The sequence below is a fragment of the Canis lupus genome, chromosome 14, assembly GCF_048164855.1.
Source record: "Canis lupus baileyi chromosome 14, mCanLup2.hap1, whole genome shotgun sequence".
In the NCBI taxonomy this organism is placed as follows: Eukaryota; Metazoa; Chordata; class Mammalia; order Carnivora; family Canidae; genus Canis; species Canis lupus.
The window spans coordinates 21,268,123-21,293,873 of record NC_132851.1 but is presented as its reverse complement, the minus strand read 5'-3'; the positions used below and the strand labels follow the sequence as shown (position 1 = coordinate 21,293,873).

The window sequence follows — 25,751 nt, the reverse complement described above, 5'->3', positions numbered from 1 at the left end:
TGAAGTGTGTGCAGCCATGTTCATGCAGAGCTGTAAGAAAGGACTAATCAGTGGGGGAAATGGGATTTACATGGATTATTTACATGGATCACATGTGTATAGAAGGAAGAACCCTTCTATACTGTCCTATTTATTGCGTATCCTCATGATGTGCCAGGTATTTCATGTGTTATCTCTCAGTGTTTTCCACACTATGAGAGACAACCCTATTATGGGTCCAGAAGTCAATGAGTCAAGGCAAGACCAACATTTAAAAAATTAAATGGAATACAAATATCAGTGTAAACATTGCTTAGCTTTGTGGAATTTTGGATTCAAGGGTGTGTGTGTGTGTGTGTGTGTGTGTGCACATCTCAGGTCACAAACCATTCATTGCCTTATCTCTTCTAATCCTCACAGTTCCCTTGCCAATCTGATTTTACCAAATCTGAAAGCAAATCCTTAAGAAAGGTTAAGTAGCTTGTCCAAGATCACACAACTAATAAATAACAGAACTGACTTTAACACTAGGTTGTGTCATTTGAAAGACATTGAAAGACATTTATTGACTCTAGCGTCTGCAGAGGCATGGATCTCACTGCTGTACCACTGGTCGAAAGACACTCATTCTGTTCAGACAGCTACGATGAATAATTTTCATGCCACTCTCCAAATCAGATGGCTGGATAGAAAGGTGGTTAATTTAAAAAAAAGAAAAAAAGAAAAAAAAAAGGAAAGGAAAAAAGAAAAGAAAGGTGGTTGATAGGCGACAGATATAAATGCATCTATATGTAAATATATAGAGATAAGTTAATTTTTTAATTGGGCAAAGGTAAAATTAGAGACTGGAAACTAATGTGAATCTCAGCTAGCATGAATAAATAAAGTATATGCTATAAAATCTTGTCCATCAGACACCTAGGTGGCTTAGTTGGTTAAGCATCAACTCCTGGTTTGGCTCAGGTCGTGACTTGAGGTCATGAAATTGAGTTCTATGTCAGGCTTTGTGCTGAGCTTAGAATCTGCTTGAGATTCTCTCTCCTTCTCCCTCTCCCCCTCTCTACCTCTTTAAAATCAATCAAGCAATCAAACAATCTTTAAAAAATAAATAGAATAAAATCTTGTACATTTGCTAAGGTGGATTCCATATTATATTAACCCAGTGATTTTCAGCAGCCAGCACAATGTACAGGTGACAGTGTTCATAATGCTGTTGCTCCTGATTCTGAGATCTAAAACCGACCTCTCTTCCCGGTCTCCTGGGGTCACCCATAAAGAGGGCATATGCCACAGAGTAGCTGGTATCCTCAACAACAGTCTTCCAGTAAATTCAACTTTGAGTCCCACGGGGTTGTGTCTTTGCATACCCTCTGTTCACCCTCTTCTATCATGTTTTCTTGCCTGTTCTTTCATTTCCTCTATGTGAGGAATAAGGTAATAGCCACATTGTGGAATTTAAGTCAGGCCTGGATTCAAATTCTAGTCCTATTTCTTTCCTAATCTCTCACTCTCTCTTTTTTTTTTTTTTAAAGATTTTATTTATTTATTCATGAGAGAGAGAGAGAGAGAGAGAGGCAGAGGAAGAAGCAGGATCCATGCAGGGAGCCTGAAGTGGGACTCGATCCCAGGTCTCCAGGATCATGCCCTCAGCCAAAGGCGGCACTAAACCGCTGAGCCCCCCAGGCTGCCCTCTCTCTCTTTTTTAACAAGATTTTATTTATTTATTTATTTATTTATTCATGAGAGACACAGAGAGAGGCAGAGACATAGGGAGAGGGAGAAGCAGGCTCCCTCCGGGGAGCCTGATGCAGGACTTGATCCCAGGACCCTGAGATCATGACCTGAGCCGAAGGCAGACGCAAAACCACTGAGCCACCCAGGTGCCCCTCTTAATTTCTTACTTAACTCTTACTTTCATCTCTTATTTTCTTCATCTGTACAAAGAAGGAAATAACAGTACCCACCTCACAGAGTTGTCAAGAATTAAGAGAAATAATCCATGTAAAGCTCCTAGCACAGTGCTTGACACATAGTAAGCGCTCATTGCATGTTATTGGTTGTTACTCTTGTAATTATTTCTCCAGACGTTTGCTGTCCAGTATTCTAGCTTCTGGTCATGTGTGGCCATTTAAATGCAACTTAATTAAAATTAAGTGAATTCCTCAGTCACACCAGCCACATTTTCAGGGCTCAGTCACCATGTATGCCTGCCTAATGGCTACTATGTTGGATGGTGCAAATCTGGGACACTTTCATCATGGCACAGCATCCTGTTGTACAGCTCTGCCCTAGAGGAACAGATTTCCCACAAGACATCTTAGGTACAGCGTTTCCAAACATTAGCCACACTAACAACAACAATGGAAATAAAATTCTTTTTGTTTTACTCGTAAAAGCCTCAGATTGCTGACCTCCACCCCCAGAGATTGGTAAGGTGATTCAGCCATTTGGGGTTGGGGCCTGAGAACGTGTACCTAATAACATCCCGGGTGGTGCTGATGCTGGGCCACGGAGCCCCCTGGGAGCAGCACTGAACCAGGGAGCAACATCCCCTGGCACTCAGGGGTGGTCTAAAAGAGTCTAAAAGATGGGAGACACATCCCTGTGTAGTAAGCTTTCTCCACATTTCCTCTACTCATGCAAACATGGAAAACCAGATATTTTATAGAATTTCTGCTGCAGCAACTCCCATAAAATCCATGTCTATTTTGTAATTACCCTGAAACTGGTTGGAGCTCCCTACTATTTTCCATCATTGCTGGAAACCTTTTGAGGGTATCAAAAAAAAAAAAAAGCGGTTTTCTTTTTCCATGCTGAATCTGTATAGCAAGAAAAACTAGAGTTTTGGATCTGAGAGTTGGGAAAACCAGAAAACTGGACTTACTGAAGTCCTATCTGTAAATACCGGAGAAGTTCACACTTCTTGCAACAAATTCAGGAGTGTTCTAGGAAAGAATGGAGATGGCCAAGGGGATTTGGTTTCGTTTACATTCCACAGATTTTGTAAAATCTTTCTCACTCAATAAGCTGAACTCTACGTGGAAAGCCATGAGGCTGTTGGTAGACCAGCCAAAGGAAATAACAAAACACCGTGTGCAGTGAGTTGGGCGGGGCGGGGGGGGCGGGTAGGGAGGGTGGGAGAGAAGAAATTCTGGAATGACCACAGGTGCAACCCAGTTACAAATTGAAAGATGCCTTCAGGGAGTTGGGGGAACGGGCCTTATGTTTTCATCAGAGCTTCAATTAACTTGCTAATGTGTTCGATTTGTCCCGTGTGGATTGAGAACATCCGTCAGATAACCAATCCCATTATATAAAGGCCGCGAACACCATCTGAGGTCAACTAGAATTGAAAGTAAGCACAATTGGCTGATTCAGAATATCTGAGGGCAGAGTTTGAGGAAGTTGCGATTCTCTCTCCTTCTCCCTCTCCCCCTCTCTACCTCTTTAAATATAGAGGAAGTATAGAAAATTCAAGTTCAAATATAGAGGAAGGAAAGAGAAATTCAAATATAGAGGAAGGAAAAAGAAAATCATGTTTAAAGCTCATTTGCCCACTTATTCTCCAGATAATAAAAGTGCAAAGAGTGTCAAAAACAAGGATCCAAGATGAGAAGCAGAATGACACCCATGCCACTGTCTGTGGCCATCCTGGGCCTGCGGGGATGGCGGGGATCTGCGGACCTCCTGAGAAGATGAGATTGATGCAGGGGCTCTGCTCACGAGGACTCAGAAATCTATTAGAGGGCGTAGTGCACTTTTGGGAAAAATCAACCCTCAGTTACAAATTGAGAGGTGCCTGTGGGAAGTCGGAGGAAGGGGTACAGTTTTAGCCAGAGCTTCAATTAAAAGCCACCTCATTCTGTGAGCAGTCCCCTGTCCCTTCCCCCAAACTCTGAAGATCCCCCCAACCCGCCCTCCACCGCAGTTATTACTCCTGACTCTCTGCTAAGATCCCTCTCCACGTCCCTCTGTATCCTGACTGCCAGAGTCTGAGGAAGATACTCGGCACAAGGTGGAAAGAACTTGAATTTTGAATTCTAAGCCACCTAAATTGTGACACATCCCACCTGTCTGAGCTTTGCTTTTTTTCACCTAAGCTAAGGTCCTGCTCCAGAAGTTTGGGGTAAGGTGAAATTCAGTTTGGTTTATAAAGCCAAGCAGAGCTAGTGATGGGATAGAGCGGTCACGATGCCCTTACTCTTGGCCCTCCGCACCCCCATTCCCAGCCAAGAAAATGTCCTGGTTTCCCTAAAGAGCTTTCAGATGTATTTGAAGGTCTGAGCCAATTTACTTGCCGGGGTCTCTTAAATGCGGTGTTCTGTGAGGCAAAAAAATCCAATCTGAGACTTAATAACCTTTCTCAGAGCTCTTTGATCACAGGTTTGAACCGTTCACAAGTCTTCCTAAATAGGAACTAGGATTCTGGGGCAGCCCCCCCCCCCATCCAGCTTGTAAGTTTCGAGTGCTGAGATCTCTTCCTAGACACAGTGAGGACCACAGATAAAAGCTGGCGCCGGTCCTGATCAAGAGGTTCTAGTTTGTTCCTTTGGATCAGAGGGTACTTTGGTGACCACCACCTGAGAGGTTCCTGAGGGTCACACCGGGTAGAGACGGGAAACAGCATTCCGCATGGACGGAGCCACGTCTGATATCTTTCTGCAACCCAGCTCCCCAGGACCCACGTTCAGATCATTAGGGAAAGTTTTAAAACACTCATTTCTATCTATAAAATGAGTTTTGACATTTTTTTTAAATGGGATTATTTTAAGCTACTCACTCCCACCTTCTTAGTTGTGTTATATTTATTATCATGGGTGATGGAACGGAGGAAGGTTCACTTCTTGCACCAGGTAGTGGGCACAGCAGTGGGGTATGTGTGCACGCGTGTATGTGTGTGTGATGATGACGATGACAAGGCCAGCGGAAGGCAAGCACACCTGCCTACCTGTGTGCTCCCAGAAGGTCAGATAAGGCTGGGGCCCGGATAAAATTCAGTAAGTCCCAGCAAAAGGAGTTCTTTCAGCTTATTTCCCTTGGTTTCATGGAACAAGTTAAATCACAATATCAAAATCCGTCCAAGGAGAATATTTTCATGAGCAACGATGAGTTTTCAACCTGAGAAGAACATGCGGCTGACCCTGGAATTGAGGAGACTTGCGAGGTAAGTGCGTGCCCGGGAGAAGGACGGAGCGCGCTCTTCCTCCTGCTGTCTCTGCTCTCTCCCCTTCAGCTTGCACCTACAAAAACCAGGAGTGCCGCTTGACCGTACATTATGAGAATGGATTTTCTATTACCACTGAACCGCAGGAGGGTGCCTTTCCCAAGACCATCATACAGTCTCCCTATGAGAAGCTGAAAATGTCTTCAGATGATGGAATCAGGATGCTGTACTTAGATTTTGGAGGCAAAGATGGAGAGATTGTAAGTGTATTTCTGTAGATAGCGTGAATTCATCTATTTTCCATCGGGCAACACGTCTGTGATGACTTGCAAACAAAACACTGCCTTATTATTTATTTAGCTGTTGACTATGTACAGAGTATTTGCAGGTTCGTGTCTTTAAGGATCCTTGAGAAACTATGACTGGATCCAGTTATCCCAAAGTTCCTTACTTCGGTCTCATTTTCCACCAGCGTACCGATTACATTTTTGAATTAAGGAAACTTTTACAAAGTCACCATTAAATGCTTATCAAATAGGATCCACCAGCTTCAAAATACACCATTTTTTAAAAGCATCGAGCATCTAATCTAACCTCGACATTGTGCTGGTGTGTGGGTGTTGGGGGGGCAGGGGTGTAAGCTGAGCAGGACCGGCCACCTGGGAGGGCTCTGGGGAGCTCAGCACATGGGGAGCACAGTGGAGGGGCGGAGCCAGGAGCAGAGTGGAAGGGGCAGCAGGAAACAGAGAAACTTGGTGAGCAATACCCACGTGGAGGGAAGGCCAGACAAGAGCCCAGAAGTTTCTTGCTAATGGAGAATAATGCCGAACAAAATGAATAGATTTGCCAGTTAAAGTAACTTTTATACTTCTATCAATAATATGCAAATAGCCAGTGTGTTTAAATTCACAATTTCCTGTGATCCTTACTGCCTATTACAATAAAAAAAAAAAGTATATTCTGTTCCACAGAAGGGTGAGAATTGCTTGTTCTTTCTAGCACCTGTAGTTGTTACATTCTCAGGAAGACCTAGCATTTCATTTAAGCTGTCAAATGTAGAACGTTTATGAGGACCTTGATTTTGTAATAACTAGGCTCTGTGTGGGTGCTTCCCAGTCACTGGTTAGTCAAGAAATAATTACCGGCTTCTGCTTGATAACAGGGATGAGGAAATATAAAAAAATACAGAGGTAAACCTCAATTTTTTTAAAGATTTTATTTATTCATGAGAGAGAGAGAGAGAGGCAGAGACACAGGCAGAGGGAGAAGCAGGCTGCCTATGGGGGGCCCAATGCAGGACTCAATCCCAGGACCCCGGGATCAGGCTCTGAGCCAAAGGCAGATGCTCGACCACTGAGCCAGCCAGGCATTCCGGTAAACCTCAGTTTTAAAGATCCAGTAATTTCTGTGCCGCCTCTGGCCTTCCCTTCACCTCCAGCCTCCCCCGTGATCTCTGTGACACCTGACTGGTACTTCCCTGGAGACCATTCAGGGTGGCCACGCAGGGGCTGACCCAAGGGAAGGGCCGAGACACACTTCAGAGCAGAAGGCCTTCCTTTCAGAGTCCCCACTGGGGATGGCGGCCCCGCTGTTCTGGATGGCGAGACCCCACTAGCCCAGCCAGCTGCCCACTTCTCCCTGGGGGTGCCCCTGGCGGTGGGGATGAGGTCAACACCCTGTGCCTGACCGCTGATCTGAACTCACTGAAAACAGTTTTTGGCCATGTTCCTTCCTAACCTTTAAGATGGATTTGCAGGATTTTACAGGAATTTGTTGCTGTCATTTGTGTGTTTCGATCAGTAAGTTCAGCCTGAAGCACCAGGTTGGAAAAAAACAAGTGATTTGAAAGTCCATTTTACTAAGAATACTTGTAGTTCAGGTGCTGCTCTATAGCAATCACTCAACTGTGTGCTATTTCCTAAAAGTGACTGTTCCCTAGCAAAAAAATAAAAAAATAAAAAAAAGTCTCTTGGCCTTATCCATGGCTTGACAAATCAAGGCTATTTTTGCCTGTGAGGAAAATCACTTATGTCTAAATTTCAGCCTTTCTGAAGCTTGTAATTACAACCTGACTTGGAAGATTTAGGCAGGGCCGAGTTTTCGCTGCCAGTCCATTCGGCTGGGAAGTGCAAGTTCACGCACAGCTTCCCCAGGCCTGGTGATGCAGCCCCAGGAGAAAGGCCCCACCAGGCCCTTTCTGGGGAAGGGAGCAGACATGTGCTGTAGGGAATGGAGTAAACCGAAGCTCAAGAGACCCGTGTTCTCTTTCCGCGTCTATAACTAATTCACCAATTGTCTTGGGCAAGTCCTTTTATTTCTTTGGATCTAAGATTCTCTGTCCATAAAATGCAGTGAGTGAAGCAGATCATCTTTAAGATGCCTTCCAAAAGTTGAATTTTTGTCGGTGAAACAGGATACGGTGGTTCCACGCGGACTCTGGCATCGCAGAGCCCTACCTCTGAATCCACACTTACTCTTCCCTGTCAGATCCGTGATCTCAGAAGGTTTCCAAACTTCTTCACATCTCAGTTTCCCACATAAAATATGCAGATAGGGACGCCTGGTGGCGTGGTTTTGCGTCTGCCTTCGGCTCAGGTCATGATCTCAGGGTTCTAGGATCAAGTCCTGCATCAGGCTCCCCGCAGGGAGCCTGCTTCTCCCTCTGCCTGTGTCTCTGCCTCTCATGAATAAATAAATAAATAAAATCTTAAAAAAATATAAAGCATGCAGATAATAGCAATAAGCTCTCAGGGGTTTAGTGCAAATTAGATAAGATGGTATATAGGAAACATTTAGCACGGTGCCAGGTTCATGATACATATAACCCTAACTTTGCTAGATGTTATACATTCAGGTTGTTAAGACCCCCAACAGTGCCATCAGCAGGAGACAATTGGGAACAAGTCCTCCCTCGAGTTTTCCTGATTTAGATGAGGTGATAAAAATGCGCCTCTTATGCTCTGGTCGTGTGCTGGGCCAAGGTAGGAACATGCTGAGAAGGGTAGTTCTAGCAGGGGCCTTCACAGATGCATGACGCAAATGCTCACAACAATCCAAGGGGATAGGACTCTGGGGACACAGCTTACCTAGCAGGGGCTTCCAGATTCGGAGTTTTCACACACAGTATCTCATTTAATCTTCTAACTACCCTGTGGATTAGGTAGAACTGGGAAAAATATCGACTTATCCAAGATTGTATATCTCAAAAGTATTTTTATTTTTTTTAAGATTTTATTTATTTATTCATGAGAGACAACAGAGAGAGGCAGAGACATAGGCAGAGGGAGAAGCAGGCTCCCTGTGGGGGAGGCCGATGCGGGACTGGATCCTAGGATCCTGGAATCACGCCCTGAGTCAAAGGCAGGTGCTCAACCACTGAGTCACCCAGGTGTCCTTCTCAAAAGCGTTTTTTTTTTTTTTTAAGTGTTAAAACTAAGACTCAAACTGAATCTTCAAGATGTGAAATTTAGTCCTGCTTCAAGCTGTACCTCACCCGACCTAAATAATATCACTATTGTGATACCAAAAACAGATGGTTTTGATGGTCAAGAAAGGCAACATCAATATTTATGCTATTAGTATATATAATTCACAGAACCTATTTTGGAAAAAAATATATGGGATGTAAGAAATAAGTTCAAAGAGTTATTTTTTAAATCTCATGGGGGGGGCGAGGATTTAAAACCTTAATTGCTCCAATTAACACTTAAAAGCAGGAAGTGCACGGATCTGTTTGATGTGTAAATCGCTCTTCTGTTATCAAGCATTAATTTTCAAATCTCTCACACTGTCTTTTTAAATTTCAGCAACTGGACCTTCATTCCTGCCCCAAGCCGATTGTTTTCATCATTCACTCCTTCCTGTCTGCGAAGATCACAAGGCTGGGCTTGGTGGCCTGAAGAGAGGGGTGACCTCCTTTGTGCTACCGGGGTGCGACATCGGACACCATGTGGCGTGAGCAGCGCACCAGATGTGGCATGCCACACGGTCAGCTTTAGATCTCGAGTACTCTGAACTATCCCCGACTTCTCTGTCAGCTTCACCAACTACAAGGGAGGACCCCCAAGAAAACACCAGGAGGAATATCAGAAGAGAGCTGGCTTTTTAGAACAGCAGCAGGAAGGGTAGAGGTGAGGGCGAAGGGAAGTCAGAGCATAGCTTTGAAATAATGACAGTGAAGGACATCGTGAACGTTAGAACAGCATGCGCAGATCGTAATCAGACCAGTTTCTAGGCAACTGGTTCACCCAGGTAAGCAAGAGCTGAATGGACGAGGAATGGACATCTTCACCTCTCTCGCCCCCAGTAGCAGTGATCCCTTGTTTTATTGTGATTTATTGCCTACTTCTAATTGAATTGGCTTTTGCTGGTAAGGAACGAGCAGCGCTTCAAATGGAAACCCACCTGTTCTTTAAGTATGAAGCAGCTGTAGTTTTTTTCTTAATGAATTATCTTTCAATGATGTAGAATGATTCTGAAGTATTCTCATTAGCATATGCTGAGCAGGAATTAAATACAGCCTCAGATACTGATCTGAGCTGTAGGCTGGTGGAATCTGAGCCAAAGGAGACTGTTTATATTGCAAAGCTTTGCGGTGCAGAAGCGTAGTGTGCTCGAAAGGTGATTAATCTGGGGGCTGCACTCACACCAAGGTGTGGTTATCTTAGAGCCAAGAGTGATAGCCTTACTTATAGAAAGCAAATTACGGATATTTTTTTAAAAGATTGTCATTTGAGATATATATGTAGCATATATATCTCATATATATATATAACATATATATATATGAAAACAACTTACATAAGGTTAACTAATTATCCCCATTTTGTGGTGTTCAGTGGCAGTACTGAGCAATTTATGGACCCTTGTTCCTGCCTGTGCTTGTATGCATGCGTTTTCGAACCAGTCATAGAGCAGCCTCATATAATTCTGACAGCATCCACAGCTCTTAGGAATTCCAGGGAAATAATATAATGACCTGATATTTTTCTACAAGAATATTTTCAAAAAACATAGAGCATAATACTGATTTATTGCTTTTATTTTTACCTTTCAATGCAAATTCACCAAAAAGATACCCGTATTACTGAATTTTGGAGTCACTTTCCTCAAACCTTAAAAATAAGCTCTAGAGTTTCTGTAAGCATTCATAACCCTTCTTTCCCATGTACTTTACCTAAACAGAGGCTCTGGAATCGACCTGTGTGTTTTTTCAGAATTGTCTTTCAGTACATACCTATGCAAAGAGCTTTTAAAAGTGAAACGGTTTTAAAGGAATGTAATTTTGCCCACTGAGATGTATGTTTATTGAATTACAAAGCAGTGTCCAAAGCTTGTATCATATAACACTAGTTGCAAAGGGCATGGAATGAGAGGTGTTTTGCAAGAGCAGTGAAAATAAGAGGTTTGACAATCAAAAATGTGTTAAATATTGAGATAAAAAAACGTTAAACAGATTAATGATTATGGGTCTCCTCAAAGACTTTAAGGTACACCGTGTGATTCTTCAAGGGAGGATCCCATGTACCATTCCTACACTTACTTACAAAGCATCTTCTGAAGGAAGTGTTTTAAAAAAACAAAAACAGGGGTGCCTGGCTGACTCCATCAGTAGAGCATGCAACTCTTGATCTCAGGATCATGAGTGCAAGCCCCATGTTGCGTGTAGCGATTACTTAAATAAAATAAAATAAGACAAGACAAAAAACACTTTGGAAAATACAGCCACTGTTTTTTTCGTTGTTGTTTCCCATTTCAAAATTCTGAAGAGTGAAGTTCCACCCTGAATAGTGTAGGAAAGCTTTGATGCATTTGTAAATTATACTGCACTCTTTCATTACAGATTTCCAAAGTCACTGGAATGTTGCTATCCAAGAGAATTATGCATTGTAAATAACATTAAAATACATATATTAATGACAATAGTTCAACAATATGTTATCTAAGGTGCTCAGTACTACATTAAGTATGAGTTAATTACTCATAATTAAATTGCAAAGATCCTATTCTATATTTATAGACAAATTAAAATGATCATAATTACAAATATTTCTTCATCAGTTAAGTTTTAGACTGATTAATATCTGGGTGGGGGTCAACAAATTACATTCTCTGCATTTATAAAAACTTAATTTAAATATTTATATTTTAGAAAATACATTTGAATAAATTAATACATTTTCTGAATTAAAATGTATTAGCAAGAAGTAGACAATTTTACTAAGAGAATTATGTATATGAATCTTTTTTTCCTTCAGAGTTAAAGTGTAGCATATCAGAGTGGCTATGATGAATCAATTTCAAATACTCAATTTTTCTTGTACACCAAGCACCAATTTTCCTTGTTCTGAATTCAGGACATTACAATGATTTTACACTGTAGATTCTAATCTTGTCTTGATGTGTGTTATGAATGTTGTGAATGACACACAGTCATACGTCTGGATCATGCCTGGGTACGGTCAGTGAATCAGTTGAGTCATTATGGGGAATTTGTTTCTGTCCGATCTGCTCTGTGCTTAATCTGTTTATTTGAATCAATGAATTATTAAATTCACGTTTGTCCTTTAAGGGCAAATCAATACAAATGACTGATATTTTAACTGTACTTTGTGGGAAGCCACCCATTTGTTACTAGATGTGGTTAGGTGAGCCCTAAGCATCCCAGGGATTTAAAGAAGGCCAATAGGAAAATAGAAGCAATCACTTTTCTGACTTGAACTTAGAAGAAAAAAACCATAAACCTCTTTAAAAACACCCAGGTAGAGGCATTTAGTTAATTCTATCAATTGATGGAATTAAAATGCTGAAAAATGCATTCTCCTAAAATAAATTAAGGGCCTTTCTGGCCATCGTTTTACAAATGCTAGATATTCCATCTTGAGGGGATTGGCGTGGACTGGGGTCAGAGAGTAATTTCTGAATGTACCTTGAGTTAAAAAAAAATGTGCCTATGTTTATAGCATCACGGATATCATGTAAAATTTATATATGAACTCAATAAATATTCACCTCTGAATATCGTAGACTGGTGGTTTCATGGTCGCATGAAGACACAACCTGCTATTCTCTTCCTCTAAGACTGGTTCTGGAAGGTGCTAATGGGTAAAGGGAGATGCCACTATAAAATTTGCTGTGTGTGGGTGTTTGTGTATCATTTCAGGATGGGTCTTTATCTGGGGCTTAGGGATCTTTGCTCTCATTTTAACTAACTTTTTATGAGATTTTTCTTGTACACCAAGCACCATATACTCAAATCCTGTGTAGTACTACAACTTGGTTTGTGTCCAAATTGCTTAGAATTAATGTTCATCTATGGCTGAGAAGTCTTTTTATATTTGAAAATTCAGTAGTATTGAGATTACATTTAGAACTGGAAAATCTCACTTTTAAGAGACTTCAGAGGTTATCAAGCACATTAGTGCCCGAAGTTTATTTATAATTTTGGCAATACTACCTTAGCACCTTAGGGTATATGATTTGCTAGTAATATAGCAACATGGTAGATACACAGAAAAGCGAATATACATTAATTAATTTTTTTAAAAAGTCTATAGCACCTAGAGTCATCCTATATACACTACTGGCCGAAGTACTACTTTTGGGGAAGCATTAACCTTGTATCTATTTCCACTACACTATTTCCACTATTTCCACTACACAGGCATTTCTTCCCAAACATCCCTGGCAGTTGTTCATTCTGCCTGAAATTGAAAGTTTTCATCTACGGGATGGGAGCTCCTTATCTCCCGAGGCAGGTCATTCCACTGCTGGATGGCAGGAGTTGTGGCAAGGATTGTATATTCTTAGAGCCAAAACTTAGGTCTGCCTTTCAATCATGGCCCTGTTCTACCCTAGAAAACACTGGAAGTCCGATCTCTTTTCCACATGAATGTCCTATATAATAAGACAAATCAAGGCTGAGGGTTACTAGGAAATATAAAATGATCTGAAAATGGCTTTAAATAGGACACTAAAAATTCCTTGTTTTTATCTTTAAAGAACAATTGGCTAGGATTAAAACTCTCCATAATACCTAGTGGTGGAGAGTGATGGGAAAACAGGCCATTGGTAGGTATGTATACATTTGGCAACAATTTGGAGAGTAACTGGTAATATTTATAAAAGTTTAAAAATATATGAACCTTTTCACTATCGGAATTTATTCTTGAGTTGTACGTGCACAAAGACTACCATATAAGGATTATCTTTACAGCAGTTATTTATAACCAGAAGCCAAAAAGGTCAATAAGACCATCAATAACTAAATAAATCCCAGCACAATGATGCAGTAGAAAATTCTGCAATGTTACAATAATCCATCTCTAATTACTAATATGGACAAAGTTTCTAAATGCAACTTCTGCAAAACGCAGATAAAAACACAGATATATAAATATTTATTCCATTTGTTGTTTAAAAGGTGATTCTCAGGAAGAGTGGCACTGCCAGGACATTTTGGAAATCTGTGCTAGTGCTGTTTTGTTATCACTATGATGGGGGATGGGGGACACTTAGTATTTCCTGAACAAGAGCCACAGCTAGTAGACTTCATGCAATGGGAGGACAGTCCCCACGTCCAATGGTACTGTTTCCTACACAGTTGTTTTGTCCTCTGAGTTGTTCATGCAGGTGAAACACAATTATGTGCACCTAGGCCCTGACTACATTTTACATATGAAAACATTTTTTGACTGATTCAATATATCCTGAGTTTTCTAGGTATGCAACTACCATGTATGTGGAAGGAAGACTGTGTTTTTGTTTTGTTCAGGGCATTTTATAAAACATTTTATCAAAACAAGTCAGCCAAAGTAAGTGTGTACAGGGTACAGGAGTCATGGATACAGAACACTGGACTACTTTTGTATGTGCCTCATTCACACTGAATCTGAGTAAAAATATTCAACTACTTTATCTTTTATTGTCGTTGTACCCCGGCATCCCCATACTGAAATGCATATTATTTTATTTTCATTACTTTCCTTTTCTAAAACTTTTTTACCTTACAGTTAGGGAGTATCAATTTAAAAAAAAAAATCCTGAATGTGCATAGGTTGTTACTACTGGGCATATCCTGTTCATCTCCTCAGATTCCCTCCATGCCATTGTCTGGTGTTCTAGATTCTCAGCTGCTTACCCAACCTTAGGCACCACCACAGCCGGCTCTGCTTGACCTGAGTGTTTCTGCCACTTAGAGCCAACGCACTGCTAGCTTAGAAATGCTGCCTCTCCAACTTCCTTGCCCACTGGCTGCTGCCAGGCAGCCAGGCTAAGGAGATGCATACTTGAATTTCTGGGTTTTGCCTTCAATTCCAGACTTGGATGAAAAGCCATGCACTGTAGGGCATAAGAACTGGCGTACTGAGCAGCCATTATGACCTGAGCAGACCAGAATTGGACAGGGTTTAATTGTGGTTTGAGCAGACCAGAATTGGACAGGGTTTAAATTGTGGGCCAAACAAGAGATAATAATAGGAAGGAGCCAAGAAGGAAAATAATCCTCTTCCTCCTTCTTCTTGTGAACTTCCCAGAGACATGGTTTCTCCATACACCATGCATCCTGAGACACTCCCTGTGACTGAGCACACCCGCCCTGGGGGCCTGGCTATGTTTCTTTGGGCCTCATGAAGCAGTGGCCAGTGAATATTGTTGCTTTCCTGCCTTCCCCACCTCTTTTCTCCCTTTCTTCTTCACTCTCAGGGCCCTGGAATTGGACTTTTCCAAATACAGCATTGGCACCTAATCATACCATTCACAAAAATTAACTCAAAATAGATCACAGACCTAAACAGATAAAGCTATAAAGTGAAAAGACAACTGACAGAATGGGAGAAAATATCTGTAAGCCATATATCTGATAAGGGACTGAATCCAGAATATATAAAGACCTTTTATAATTTAACAATAAAAAGACAACTAATTCAACTAAAATTAGATCAAAGGAATTGAGTGGACAGCTCTTCCAAGAAGATATGTAAATGGGCAATAGGCACATGGAAAGATGCTCAGCATCATCAGTTATCTGGAAAATGCAAATCAAAACCACAAAGAGATACTACCTCACACGCTTCATATCATTTGTCAAAAAGACAAATAATTACAAGTATTGGGAAGGATGTTGAGCATTTGGAACCCTAAATGTATTAATGACTGGTGGAAATGTCAGATGGTACAGCTGCTTTAAAAAAGGAGTGAAAACAAAAAGTTTAAATACAGAGTTACCATATAGTCAGCAATTCTACTCCTAGGCATATACCTAAGATAATGGGAAACATATGTCCATGCGAAACACTTGTACACAGATGTCCATATCAGCATTATTCACAATAGCCAAAAAAGTGCCATCATCCCAGATGTCCATTAGTTGATGATAAATAAGACGTGGCTGGTTCACGCAATGAAACATTCAGCTATCAAACAGGATGAAGCAATGCTACAACACGGATGGACCTTGAAAACCTCCTGCTAAGAAAAAGAAGCCAGACACAAAAGGCCATAAAGTATATGAGTCAACTTACATGAAATGTCCAGGAGAGGCAGATCTGTAGACATGTAAGGTAGATTAGATTAGTGTTTGCCAGGGGCTGGGAGGAGGGACACGAAATGACTCCTAGCAGATAGGGCATTTCTATTTGGGGTGAAGAAAATGTTCTGGAATTAGACAGTGGTGATGGTTGTACAACTCTATGAATGTACTCAACCCATTGAATTATCCACTTCACAGGGTGAGTTTTATGATGTGTGAATTACACCTCAAAAATACACGCTGTAGGCTTTTTATGTATCAAGTTCTAGCCTAGTCCCTTATATGAAAACCACACCCACAATTCTTTTTCAGGACAGGTCTCTTGCCACTTTGGTTGTCAGAGTGCCTATGGGACAACGCCCTTAAGATTCTTAAAAGCCCTTTTATCTAGTTGAGAGGGTCTACTTTTAAATCAGGAGACACTGAGGTCTTAATAAAGGACTGATATAACCATATCTTAAGTTTGACTTTTCCTTTGAGAAACTTTTGCCATTGGAGATGTTGGAAGTGGGAAACCATTATTTTTAGAATGTCCTAAGCCCTCAGTATCTCTTCTAAATGCTAGAAAACCACAGTTCCTTCTTTGGCTCATCTATCTTTTCCTGCATCTTACTGCATTCAGCTAGGTTAACAAATGGCCTGCTGACACTTTTTTTTTTTTAAAGTTCTGCCTAGAAACAACCTGACTAATCTATGAGTTCATTAGGAACAACTTGTTTTCCAGTTTCTGCAGGCAACGGTTTTGCCAAACATACCATCTCTGCATAACACAGCTGAGGGGGTTGGGCTCTGTGACTCCCTCTTTCCCTCCTACAAGGACCTCATTCTAAGCTTTTTTTTTTTTTTTTTTTTAAGTTTATTTATCTATTTGAGAGAGAGAGAATGAGAGAGTGGGGGGAGGATTATGGAGGGAGAAACTGACTCCCCACTGAGCAGGGAGCCCCATGTGGGCCTCAATCCTGGGAGTCCAGGGTCATGACCTGTGCAGAATGTAGGAGCTTAATCGACTGAGCCACCTAGGTGTCCCTGAAATTGGGAGTTTTGAAACTCGGTCAAGTGCCTGAGATAAAAACTCTCAGTTATTGGCTGGGTGAACAGAGTTCTGACAGAAACGGTGAGACAAGAGTGATTGACTGCTTTTCTGCGCGGGCTCACTGAAGAGTGGAGGGACATGCGCTTTTAGCTCTAGGGCTACGGAGCTGGACACCACCACATTCCTCCCGCCCATCAGTGCTGAAAGCCTCCATGGAGCAAAACAGCACCACCTAGTTGCCTTCCTGGGCCCTGCCTCCCTAGCACTGGAGGCACATTTGAACAAGGGCAAGTCCACTGAGAATCAGCGCAACAGCCCTTCCTCCAGAAGACCAGCATAAGCAATTAGCTCGCACCAAGTTTACTGATCATAGAGGGCTGCAAAGCTTCAGCTCTTGGGGAAAACAGATACTATTCTTTGTACTTTTATTCTTTCAGTATTATTTTTCTAATTCTTTTTCCATTCTTTATTTTTTATTATTTTTTAAAAGATTCTATTTATTCATGAAAGACACAGAGAGAGCGGCAGAGACATAGGCAGAGGGAGAAGCAGGCTCTTGGTGGGGAGCCTGATGTGGGACTCGATCCCAGGACCCTGGGATCATGACCTGAGCCAAAGGCAGATGCTCAACCACTCAACCACCCAGGTGTTCCTTTTTTTCCTTTTTTAATTTTTATATGTTACATTTTTTATTGTTTTATTTTTATTTTCTTTTTGTAACCCTTTTCATTGTATTATATTTGTTTATATTTATGATTTTATTATATGGAAGTTTTTCTTTCTTTCTTACTGGGATTTAGTTTCTTCTAACAAGCAGACCAAAACACATCCAGGATGTAGTTTTTGTTTTGTTTTTGTTTTTAATGGTTTGTTTTGTACTTTTTTTTCTGTTATTGTTTTTATTTTTGTCTTTTCTCTCTCTTTCTTCTATTTTTTCTGGACATAAAGAAATTCACCCCAAAAGAAAAAATAGGAAGTAGTACTCACTGCCAGGGATTTAATTAATAAGGATATAAATAAGATGTTGGAGCTAGAATTTAAAACAACGATGATAAAGATACTAGCTGGGCTTGCAAAAAAGCACAAAAGACACTAGACAACCCCTTACTATAGAAATAAAAGAACTAAAATCTAGTCAGGCTGAAATTAAAAATGCAATTACTGATATGCAGCCCCAAGTAGATGGCTATAATAAAATGAGGATGAATGAAACAGAAGAGTGAATCAGTGACATAGAAGATAAAATGATAGAAAATAAGGGAGCTGAAGACAGAAAGAAAACTATTAGATCACTAAAGGAGACTGAGAAAACACAGAAATTCCATAAAGTGAAATAATATCCATATAACAGGGGTCCCAGAAGATGAGGAGCAGGAGAAAGGGGTTGAAGGTTTATTTGAACAAATTATAGCTCAGAACTTCCTTAATTTGGGGAAGGAAACAGGCATTCAAGTCCAGGGGTCACAGAGAACCCCCTTCAAAATCAATAAATTCACAAATAGTGAAGCTTGCAAGTTTCAGAAACAAAGAGAAAATCCTGAAAGCAATCGGGACAAGAGGTCATTAACCTATAAGGGTTGACCCATAAGGTTGGTAGCAGACCTGTCCACAGAGACCTGGCAGGCTGGGAAAGACTGGTATCATATATTCAACATGCTAAATGAGAAAAACATGCAGCCAAGAATACTTTATCAAGCAAAGCTGTCATTCACAATCTAAAATGAGAGGTAAAAGTGTTTTAGGACAAAAAAAAACTAAAGGAATTTGTGAACACCAACCAACCTGGAAGAAATATTAAAGGAGTTCCTGTGAGCGGAGAGAGAGCCCAAAAGTAACAAAGACCAGAAAGGAACAAAGACAATATACAGAAACAATGACTTTACAGGTAATACAATGGCACTAAATTCATATCTATCATAATTACTCTGAATGTAAATGGACTAAACGCTGCAATCAAAAGACACTGGGTCATTGTAATGGATAAAAAAAAATAAGACATATCGATATGATGCTTACAAGAGACTCGTTTTAGACTTAAAGACACAACCAGATTGAAAGTGAAGGGTGGAGAACCATTTATCATGCTAATGGACATCAAAAGAAAGCTGGAGTAGTCATCCTTATATCAGACAAACTAGATTTTAAACCAAAGACTTTAATAAGAGATAAAGAAGGGCACTATATCATAACAAAGCGGTCTATCCAACAAGAAGATCTAACGATTGCAAATATTTATGCCCCCAACTTGGGAGCAGCCAAATATATAAACCAATTAACAACAGAGAAATTCATTGATAATAATACAATAATAGTAGAGGACTTTAACACCACATTCACAGCAACGGAAAGATAACCTAAGCAGAAGATCAACAAGGAAACAATGGCTTTGAATGACACACTGGACCAGATGGACTTCACAGATATATTCATAACATTTCATCCTAAAGCAGCAGAATACACATTCTTTTCAAGTGAACATAGAACTTCATCAGGATAAAAAGCTTTTTGCACAGGAAAGGAAAGAGTCAACAAAACTAAAAGGCAGCATACAGAATAGGAGAAAATATTTGCAAATGACATATCAGATAAAGGGCTAGTGTCCAAAATCTATAAAGAATTTATCAAACTCAACATTCAAAAAAACAAAAAATCCAATCAACAAATGAGCAGAAAACATTAACAGACATTTCTCCAAAGAAGACATGTAAATGGTCAACAGACACATGAAAAAATGCTCAACATCACTTGGCATCAGGGAAATACAAATCAAAGCCACAGTGAGATACCACCTCACACTGGTCAAATGGCTAACATCAGCAAGTCAGGAAACAACATTTCTCCAACAATATGGAGAAAGGGGAACTCTTTTATACTGTTGGTGGGAATGCAAACGGGTGCAGCCACTCTGCACTCTTGAGGTTCCTCAAAAAGTTAAAAACTGAGCTACCCCATGACCCAGGAGTTACACTAGGTATTTGTCCAAAGAATATAGACATAGCGATTCAAAGGGGCACATGCACCTCCAATGTTTATAGCAGCAATGTCCACAAAAGCCAAAATATGGGAAGAGCCCAGATGTCCATCAACAAATGAATAGATAAAGAAGATGTGGCATATATATATAGTAGAATACTATTCAGCCATCAAAAAGAATGATATCTTGCCATTTGCAGTGATGTGGATGGAACTAGATAGAGGGTATTATGCTAAGTGAAATAAGTCAGTCGGAGAAAGATAAATACCATATGATTTCACTCATTTGTGGAATTTAAGAAACAAAAGAGATGAAAATAGGGGAAGGGAAGGAAAAATAAAATAAGATAGAGAGGGAGGAACTGTAGGAAACAAACTGAGGGTTGCTGGAGGGGAAGTGGCTGGGGGCATGGGGTAATTGGGTGATGGGCATTAAGGAGGGCATGTGATATAATGAGCAGTGGGTATTATATGCAACTGATGAATCACTAAATTCTGCTCCTGAAACTAATAATACAGAGTATGTTAACTAAATTGAATTTAAATAACAAAAAAAATTAAGCTGGTATGAGTATTTAGGTTCAATTTTTTTGTATAACATAGGTTTTAATTTACCTTGAGTAAACAGGGTAATGGCTGAGCCATATGCTAAGTGTAAGCTGAATTTTATAAGAAAGTCAAGTATTTTCCAACATGATTATAGTATTTTCAATCCCCACCAGCAATGCATGAGATTTCCAAATGCTCCACATAGTCACCAAGACATGGTATCATCAGTTTTAAAACTGTATCCATTCTAGTAGGTGTTTAGAGGCACCTCATCAGTTTAAATTTGCCTTCCCTTGAGGACTGATGATATTGAACATCTTTTTCATGTGTTTATTACCATTCATATATCCTCTTTTGTGAAATGTTTTTTCAAGTCCTTACCTATTTAAAAAAAAAACCTTAAGTAATGTCTTATTATTAAACTGAAAGGGTTATTATATTCTAAATAAAATGCTCATCTCACTATTTTTAGTCAGCAAAAAAGGAAACAGGGACTCTGCTGGTTGGTGTACCAACTAATTCCTCAGCAAGGCAATTTGGAGATATTACCATTAATTTTAAAACCCACAAATTACACTCCTGAAAAGTTATGCTAAGGAAATGACCAGTGATGTATTTGGAAGATTCATTACAGTTTTATTTATAATGGAGAAAAATGGGGCCTATATATCCAACAATGGGGATTGGTTAAACAAATTGTGGTTCCTTGGTATTATGCAGTAATTAAAATGATACATGATATAAAATTCATGATACAATGTTAAGTGAAAAGTAGGCTATAAATACACATACCCAAATGAGTACACACATGTACACCCCTACTTTAAAAATATTTAAAGAAATAATTATATATACCTATATATATTTTTAAAGATTTTATTTATTTATTTGAGAGAGAGAGAGAAAGCACAAGCATGAACAGAAGGAGGCACAGAGGGAGACTCAGATTCCCTGCTGAGCAGGGAGCCCCATGTAGAGCTCAATCCTGTGTCTCCAGGATCATGACCTGAGCTGAAGGCAATGTTTAACTGACTGAGTCACCCAGGCATCCCACATATATATTTTAAAAATATTAATGTGGTGGAGTGCCTGGGTGGCTCAGTTGGTTAAGTGTCTGCCTTTGGCTCAGGTCATGACCAGGTCCTGGGATCAAGACCTACTTTGGGCTGCTTCTCCCTCTCTCTCTGCCTACCATTCCCCCTGCTTGTGTTCCCTCTCTGCCAATAAATAAATAAAATCTTTAAAAAATATATCAACTGTGGTTACATACATTGAGGCAATGTTGGAATTTGTTTATACTCTGTTTTTTATTTTCTGCATTTTCCATATTTTTCTGGCAGTCTCTACTTAGTAATTTTTACTATATCTTATTTTCACAATTTCTAACCTTTCTTCATTTTTAATCCCAAATAAACACTGATAGCTCCAACAGTAGTGGCTCTGGGGCAGGGGTGAGGGAAGAAGGCTACCTGTGTGAATTTTTTTACTAATATTTTTAAAACCAGGTACTGTCCAATTAAGTATGCTGAGAGGTCACATGAGAAAAGCCACTGGCAATCTTACCTGAGATTCAGTAATTTAAATAGGCCTAACAACAAAGACATTTACCAAGAAGAAAATAAATAATATTTTCCATTTATTGGAAATTTTTAAATAACCAAGAGTGAAAATTTAAAAACATATATAAAAATATTAACCTTAAAAATGAAAATATAGTGAAATTATAAAATAAGTATACAATTAAAAAACACATTAACTGAACACCCTCAAAACTATATAAACATTGGATATTTATGAAATTCTTTAGAAATATCTATTCTTTGAATAAAGCTTGAAATTTGCTTATAATTGTCAACCAAGGAAGGAGGTAGCAAATGATAGCTCTGGCCAATTTATAACTGTCCAAAGAGAAGGATTCTGTGTTATTTCTTGCTTGCCTTTTCTAATACCCATTCAATCACCTAGAAGAAAAAAAAAATACGGTAATGGTTTATTTCTATTGAAAACAGAAGGGACAGAAAAAGATACAGTTAAAACTTTAAAAAGCATGGTAGAAAACTTAAAATATGAAGTAACAAGTCAAAATCTTAAATCACATTTTATCTTAAACACATTTTATTTTCTAACTGAAGAAAATAAAACTGAAGCTAGACTTCTGCTGCAGAGTACAACTGTCCTCACTGGATACAATAAAGATTCTGTTTTCTCACCTTAGTTTTTTTTAAAGATTTTTAAATTTATTCCTTTGAGAGAGAGACAGAGACAGAGACATAGAGAGCATAGGCAAGGGGAGAGGCAGAGGGAGAGGGAGAGGCAGACTCCCCCTTGAGCTGGGAGCCTGATGTGGGGCTAGATGCCAGGACCCTGAGATCATGACCTGAGCCACAGGCAGCTGCTTAACCATCTGAGCCACCCAGGTGCCCCATGTTGTCTCACCTTTTTTTGCAATTGTTTTCAAAGGGTCACTAGAAAGAAATTAAACCAAACTTTGAGAACAACTAATCAAAATGGATTAATTTTTCCAGGTCATTGGTTTATTAAAAAAGTTTCTTCTTTCTTAACATAATCTTTAGAAACCCTTTTGTTAACAGAGCAGCCTATTATGTACTCCTAAACGCTCTGTTTGCATTAGTCTATTATTATTTTAAAGAGAGTTCTTACACAGCATACATAATGGCATCACAGCTACCCTAAAATAAAATAGCACTTTAATTCAATGTAGTTTCTTGGGAATAAGTTATTTACCTGTACAGCATTGTTGTTTGCTGCTTTCTTCATTTCTTCGAATAGACCCCTTGATGTTTTAAGATCCTAAAAATAACAACATAAAGCATTTCACGAGTTGTACATTAAATTACAGAGAGCAAGTCATCATTAAATAAACTTGATATTATCCTAAATCATTCTATAAATATCAATGTGACTCAGAAAACATTATAAAAAAAATCAAGTACAATTTAACTCTAACCCTAAATATCAAGATACTCTAACAACAATTATATATATATATGTATATACATATATACGTATATTTAAATGTTTAAAAATATATGTATATATAACATATAAATGTATGTATAATATATATGTATGTACATATATAATCTAATCTAATATATATATATATATGTATATATAAATTTCTGTCACTCTTGCCTCATAATCTCAGCAGCACTGACCAAATCTAAGTCTCATCTTTGATTATATGAGTACCCACTAATGCTTTGGTACTCGGGAAATGAATATACTGCATTTGTATTTATTTTTCAGATAAAATATCTTTTTTTTCTCTCTCTCCTTTTGGGTTATTTTACTCCACAACCAAGACATAGGAAACCGAAATCTCTAACTTTTAAAAAATATGATTATATCAAATTAGATTACAAGGTAAATTTAAAAAATCTAATTGTATTTTAAAAAGCAGTCCTCTGCTGTCCCTAGAAGTTATGCTTCCCACAGGACAGACTGCCACTTTTGGTTCTTTCAGCTGTTTCTCTTATTTATATCTTCATGTTTCTAAATATGCTTATGTTGCTACTTTTTGATTTAGCAATTTTAGACAATGATCATTGTTAACAGCTACATAGGTTGTGGATTCAGATCTCTGAACCAGGCCACCTCCTTCTTCCTCTTAGTAACTACTACACCAGTTTTGATTAGTAAATAGTTCATGTTTGCATTTTATACCTATGTAAATACAGTTCTGTCTTGAGTTAAGTAATGTTATTATAATTATCTTCTCATGTAACATTTTGTTTAACCTCTAGTTATATTTGCTTAGTTTGCCCTGTATGTAATTCTGGGTCTCCCCCACCAAATGTTACAATCAATTAAATGTACAAATAGCAAAGTTGTTTCAAATATACTGGATAACCTCTCAGTTCAATTTTTCAAGAAATCTGTTCATTATTATTCGTATTTTTTCACCTGGTGCTCTTTCTCCCACAACCTGCTCCAATTTGGTCTAACTGCTCCCTGGGTTAGTTCTTATTTCTTGACTCAGTTGCTATTCTGATGGACTTCATCCTCTTGCAGATGCTTTAAAAGGGTATATGAATGACAAACTTTTTTAGACTTTCTACATCTGAAGTATCTCTAATGGAATCCTCAGACTTGATTGAATTTGTGACTGGTTATAAAAAACTAGGTAAATCAGTTTCCCTCAGATTGGAAGATACTTTTCTGGCTTCTGGCATACATTACTTACTATGGAGAAGTACAATGCCATTCTGATTCTCAGTTCTCTACATGTAAACTTTCTTTCCTGGGAAGATTTTAGGAGGCTATTTCAGGAAGTATGAAATTCCACAATAATGTAGCTTGCTGCAGAACTCTGTCATTCACTGGGATGGATAAGCTGTGTGCCTTTTCAATCATGGCACTTGAGTTCTTCAGTTCTGGGAAAAACTTTGTTGTATTTTTGATAGTTTGCTCTCCTTTATTCTCTATTTTTAAAACTTCTATTACCATATTACCATATTACCATATTAGTCTAATTAGTCTATTAGTCTCTGGATTAGTCTTCCCCTTTTCTGATCCTTATATTTCACGTTTTTGTTATTGATTCTAATTTCTTTTTTTTTTTAAGAGTTTATTTATTTATTTGAGAGAGAGAGAGAGAGAAAACACAAGCAGGGGACAGCAGAGGGAGAAGCAGGTTCCCTGCTGAGCTGGAAGCCCGCCACATAGCTTGATCCCAAGACCCTGGGGATCATGACCTGAGTCCAAAGACAGGCACTTAACCAACTGAGCCATCCAGGCATGCCCTGATTTTAATACCTGGTAACTTTTTTTTTTTTTTTTTTTTTAAGATTTTATTTGTTTATTCAGGAGAGACACAGAGAGAGAGAGAGAGAGGCAGAGACACAAGCAGAGAGAGAAGCAGGCTCCATGCAGGGAGATCAATATGGGACTCAATCCCGGGATTCCAGAATCACGCCCTGAGCCAGGCGTCCCTACCTGGTAACTTTCTTAATCTCAACTGTTCAGTGTCACTATTGGATTGATTTTATCATATTTTTCATTTCAAGCTTTCATGTTCTATAGAGTTTCTGGAAATAGCATCCTGTTCCAGCTTTATGGATGCAAGTATCTTTTTTCTGAGAGAATTATAGTTTTTATGAAGTTTTCTATAGCTTTCTGCCCGTTAAGAGTTCCCTTCATTCCTTTGTTTTGGCATCTTTTTTTTGGGAAAAGTCTCAAAAGTCTGCTAATTCTGCTAATTCTCAAAAGTCCAATCATATTTAAAACTGAGATGTAAAAATCTTATTGAAAGCTCTGTCTAGTGGCTTTATATGGTCAGGTTATTAGGAGGCCAGTTGGTTTTTCCCTTGTGCCCCTCTTTTTGCTTCAGAGACTATTTCCTGCACTGTCACAGAGATGAGGGCGAGAAGTAGGAGCAGCATACTTCGTAGTTACCCCTGTGGGAGAAAGACTTGGAGAGGAAGTTGGGGGTTCCTCAGTTCACTGTAGATTTTTATACAACTCTCCTATGTTCCACCTGACACCACACCCCCGCTTTCCAT

The 25,751-nt window shown here is 39.3% G+C and overlaps 2 protein-coding genes across 4 annotated transcripts in view; one reads left to right on the top strand and one right to left on the bottom strand.

The window, feature by feature from the left end:
- Nucleotides 1-12,161, top strand: part of SNTB1 (syntrophin beta 1) — a 231,901-nt gene extending 219,740 nt beyond the window's left edge. Inside the window, exons 6-7 of the mRNA XM_072774351.1 lie at nt 5,213-5,403; nt 8,950-12,161. Of these exons, the coding sequence (XP_072630452.1) occupies nt 5,213-5,403; nt 8,950-9,042 (284 nt within the window). The 3' untranslated portion in view covers nt 9,043-12,161. The remainder of the gene's footprint in view (nt 1-5,212; nt 5,404-8,949) is intronic.
- Nucleotides 12,162-21,845: 9,684 nt separating this feature from the next.
- Nucleotides 21,846-25,751, bottom strand: part of MTBP (MDM2 binding protein) — a 66,245-nt gene continuing 62,339 nt past the window's right edge. For all 3 annotated transcript variants that reach the window (XM_072774349.1, XM_072774348.1, XM_072774350.1), the window contains 2 exons: nt 22,972-23,037; nt 21,846-22,187 (listed from right to left, as the gene is read on the bottom strand). In XM_072774349.1, coding sequence (XP_072630450.1) covers nt 22,149-22,187; nt 22,972-23,037 — 105 coding nt within the window. In that variant the 3' untranslated portion in view covers nt 21,846-22,148. The remainder of the gene's footprint in view (nt 22,188-22,971; nt 23,038-25,751) is intronic.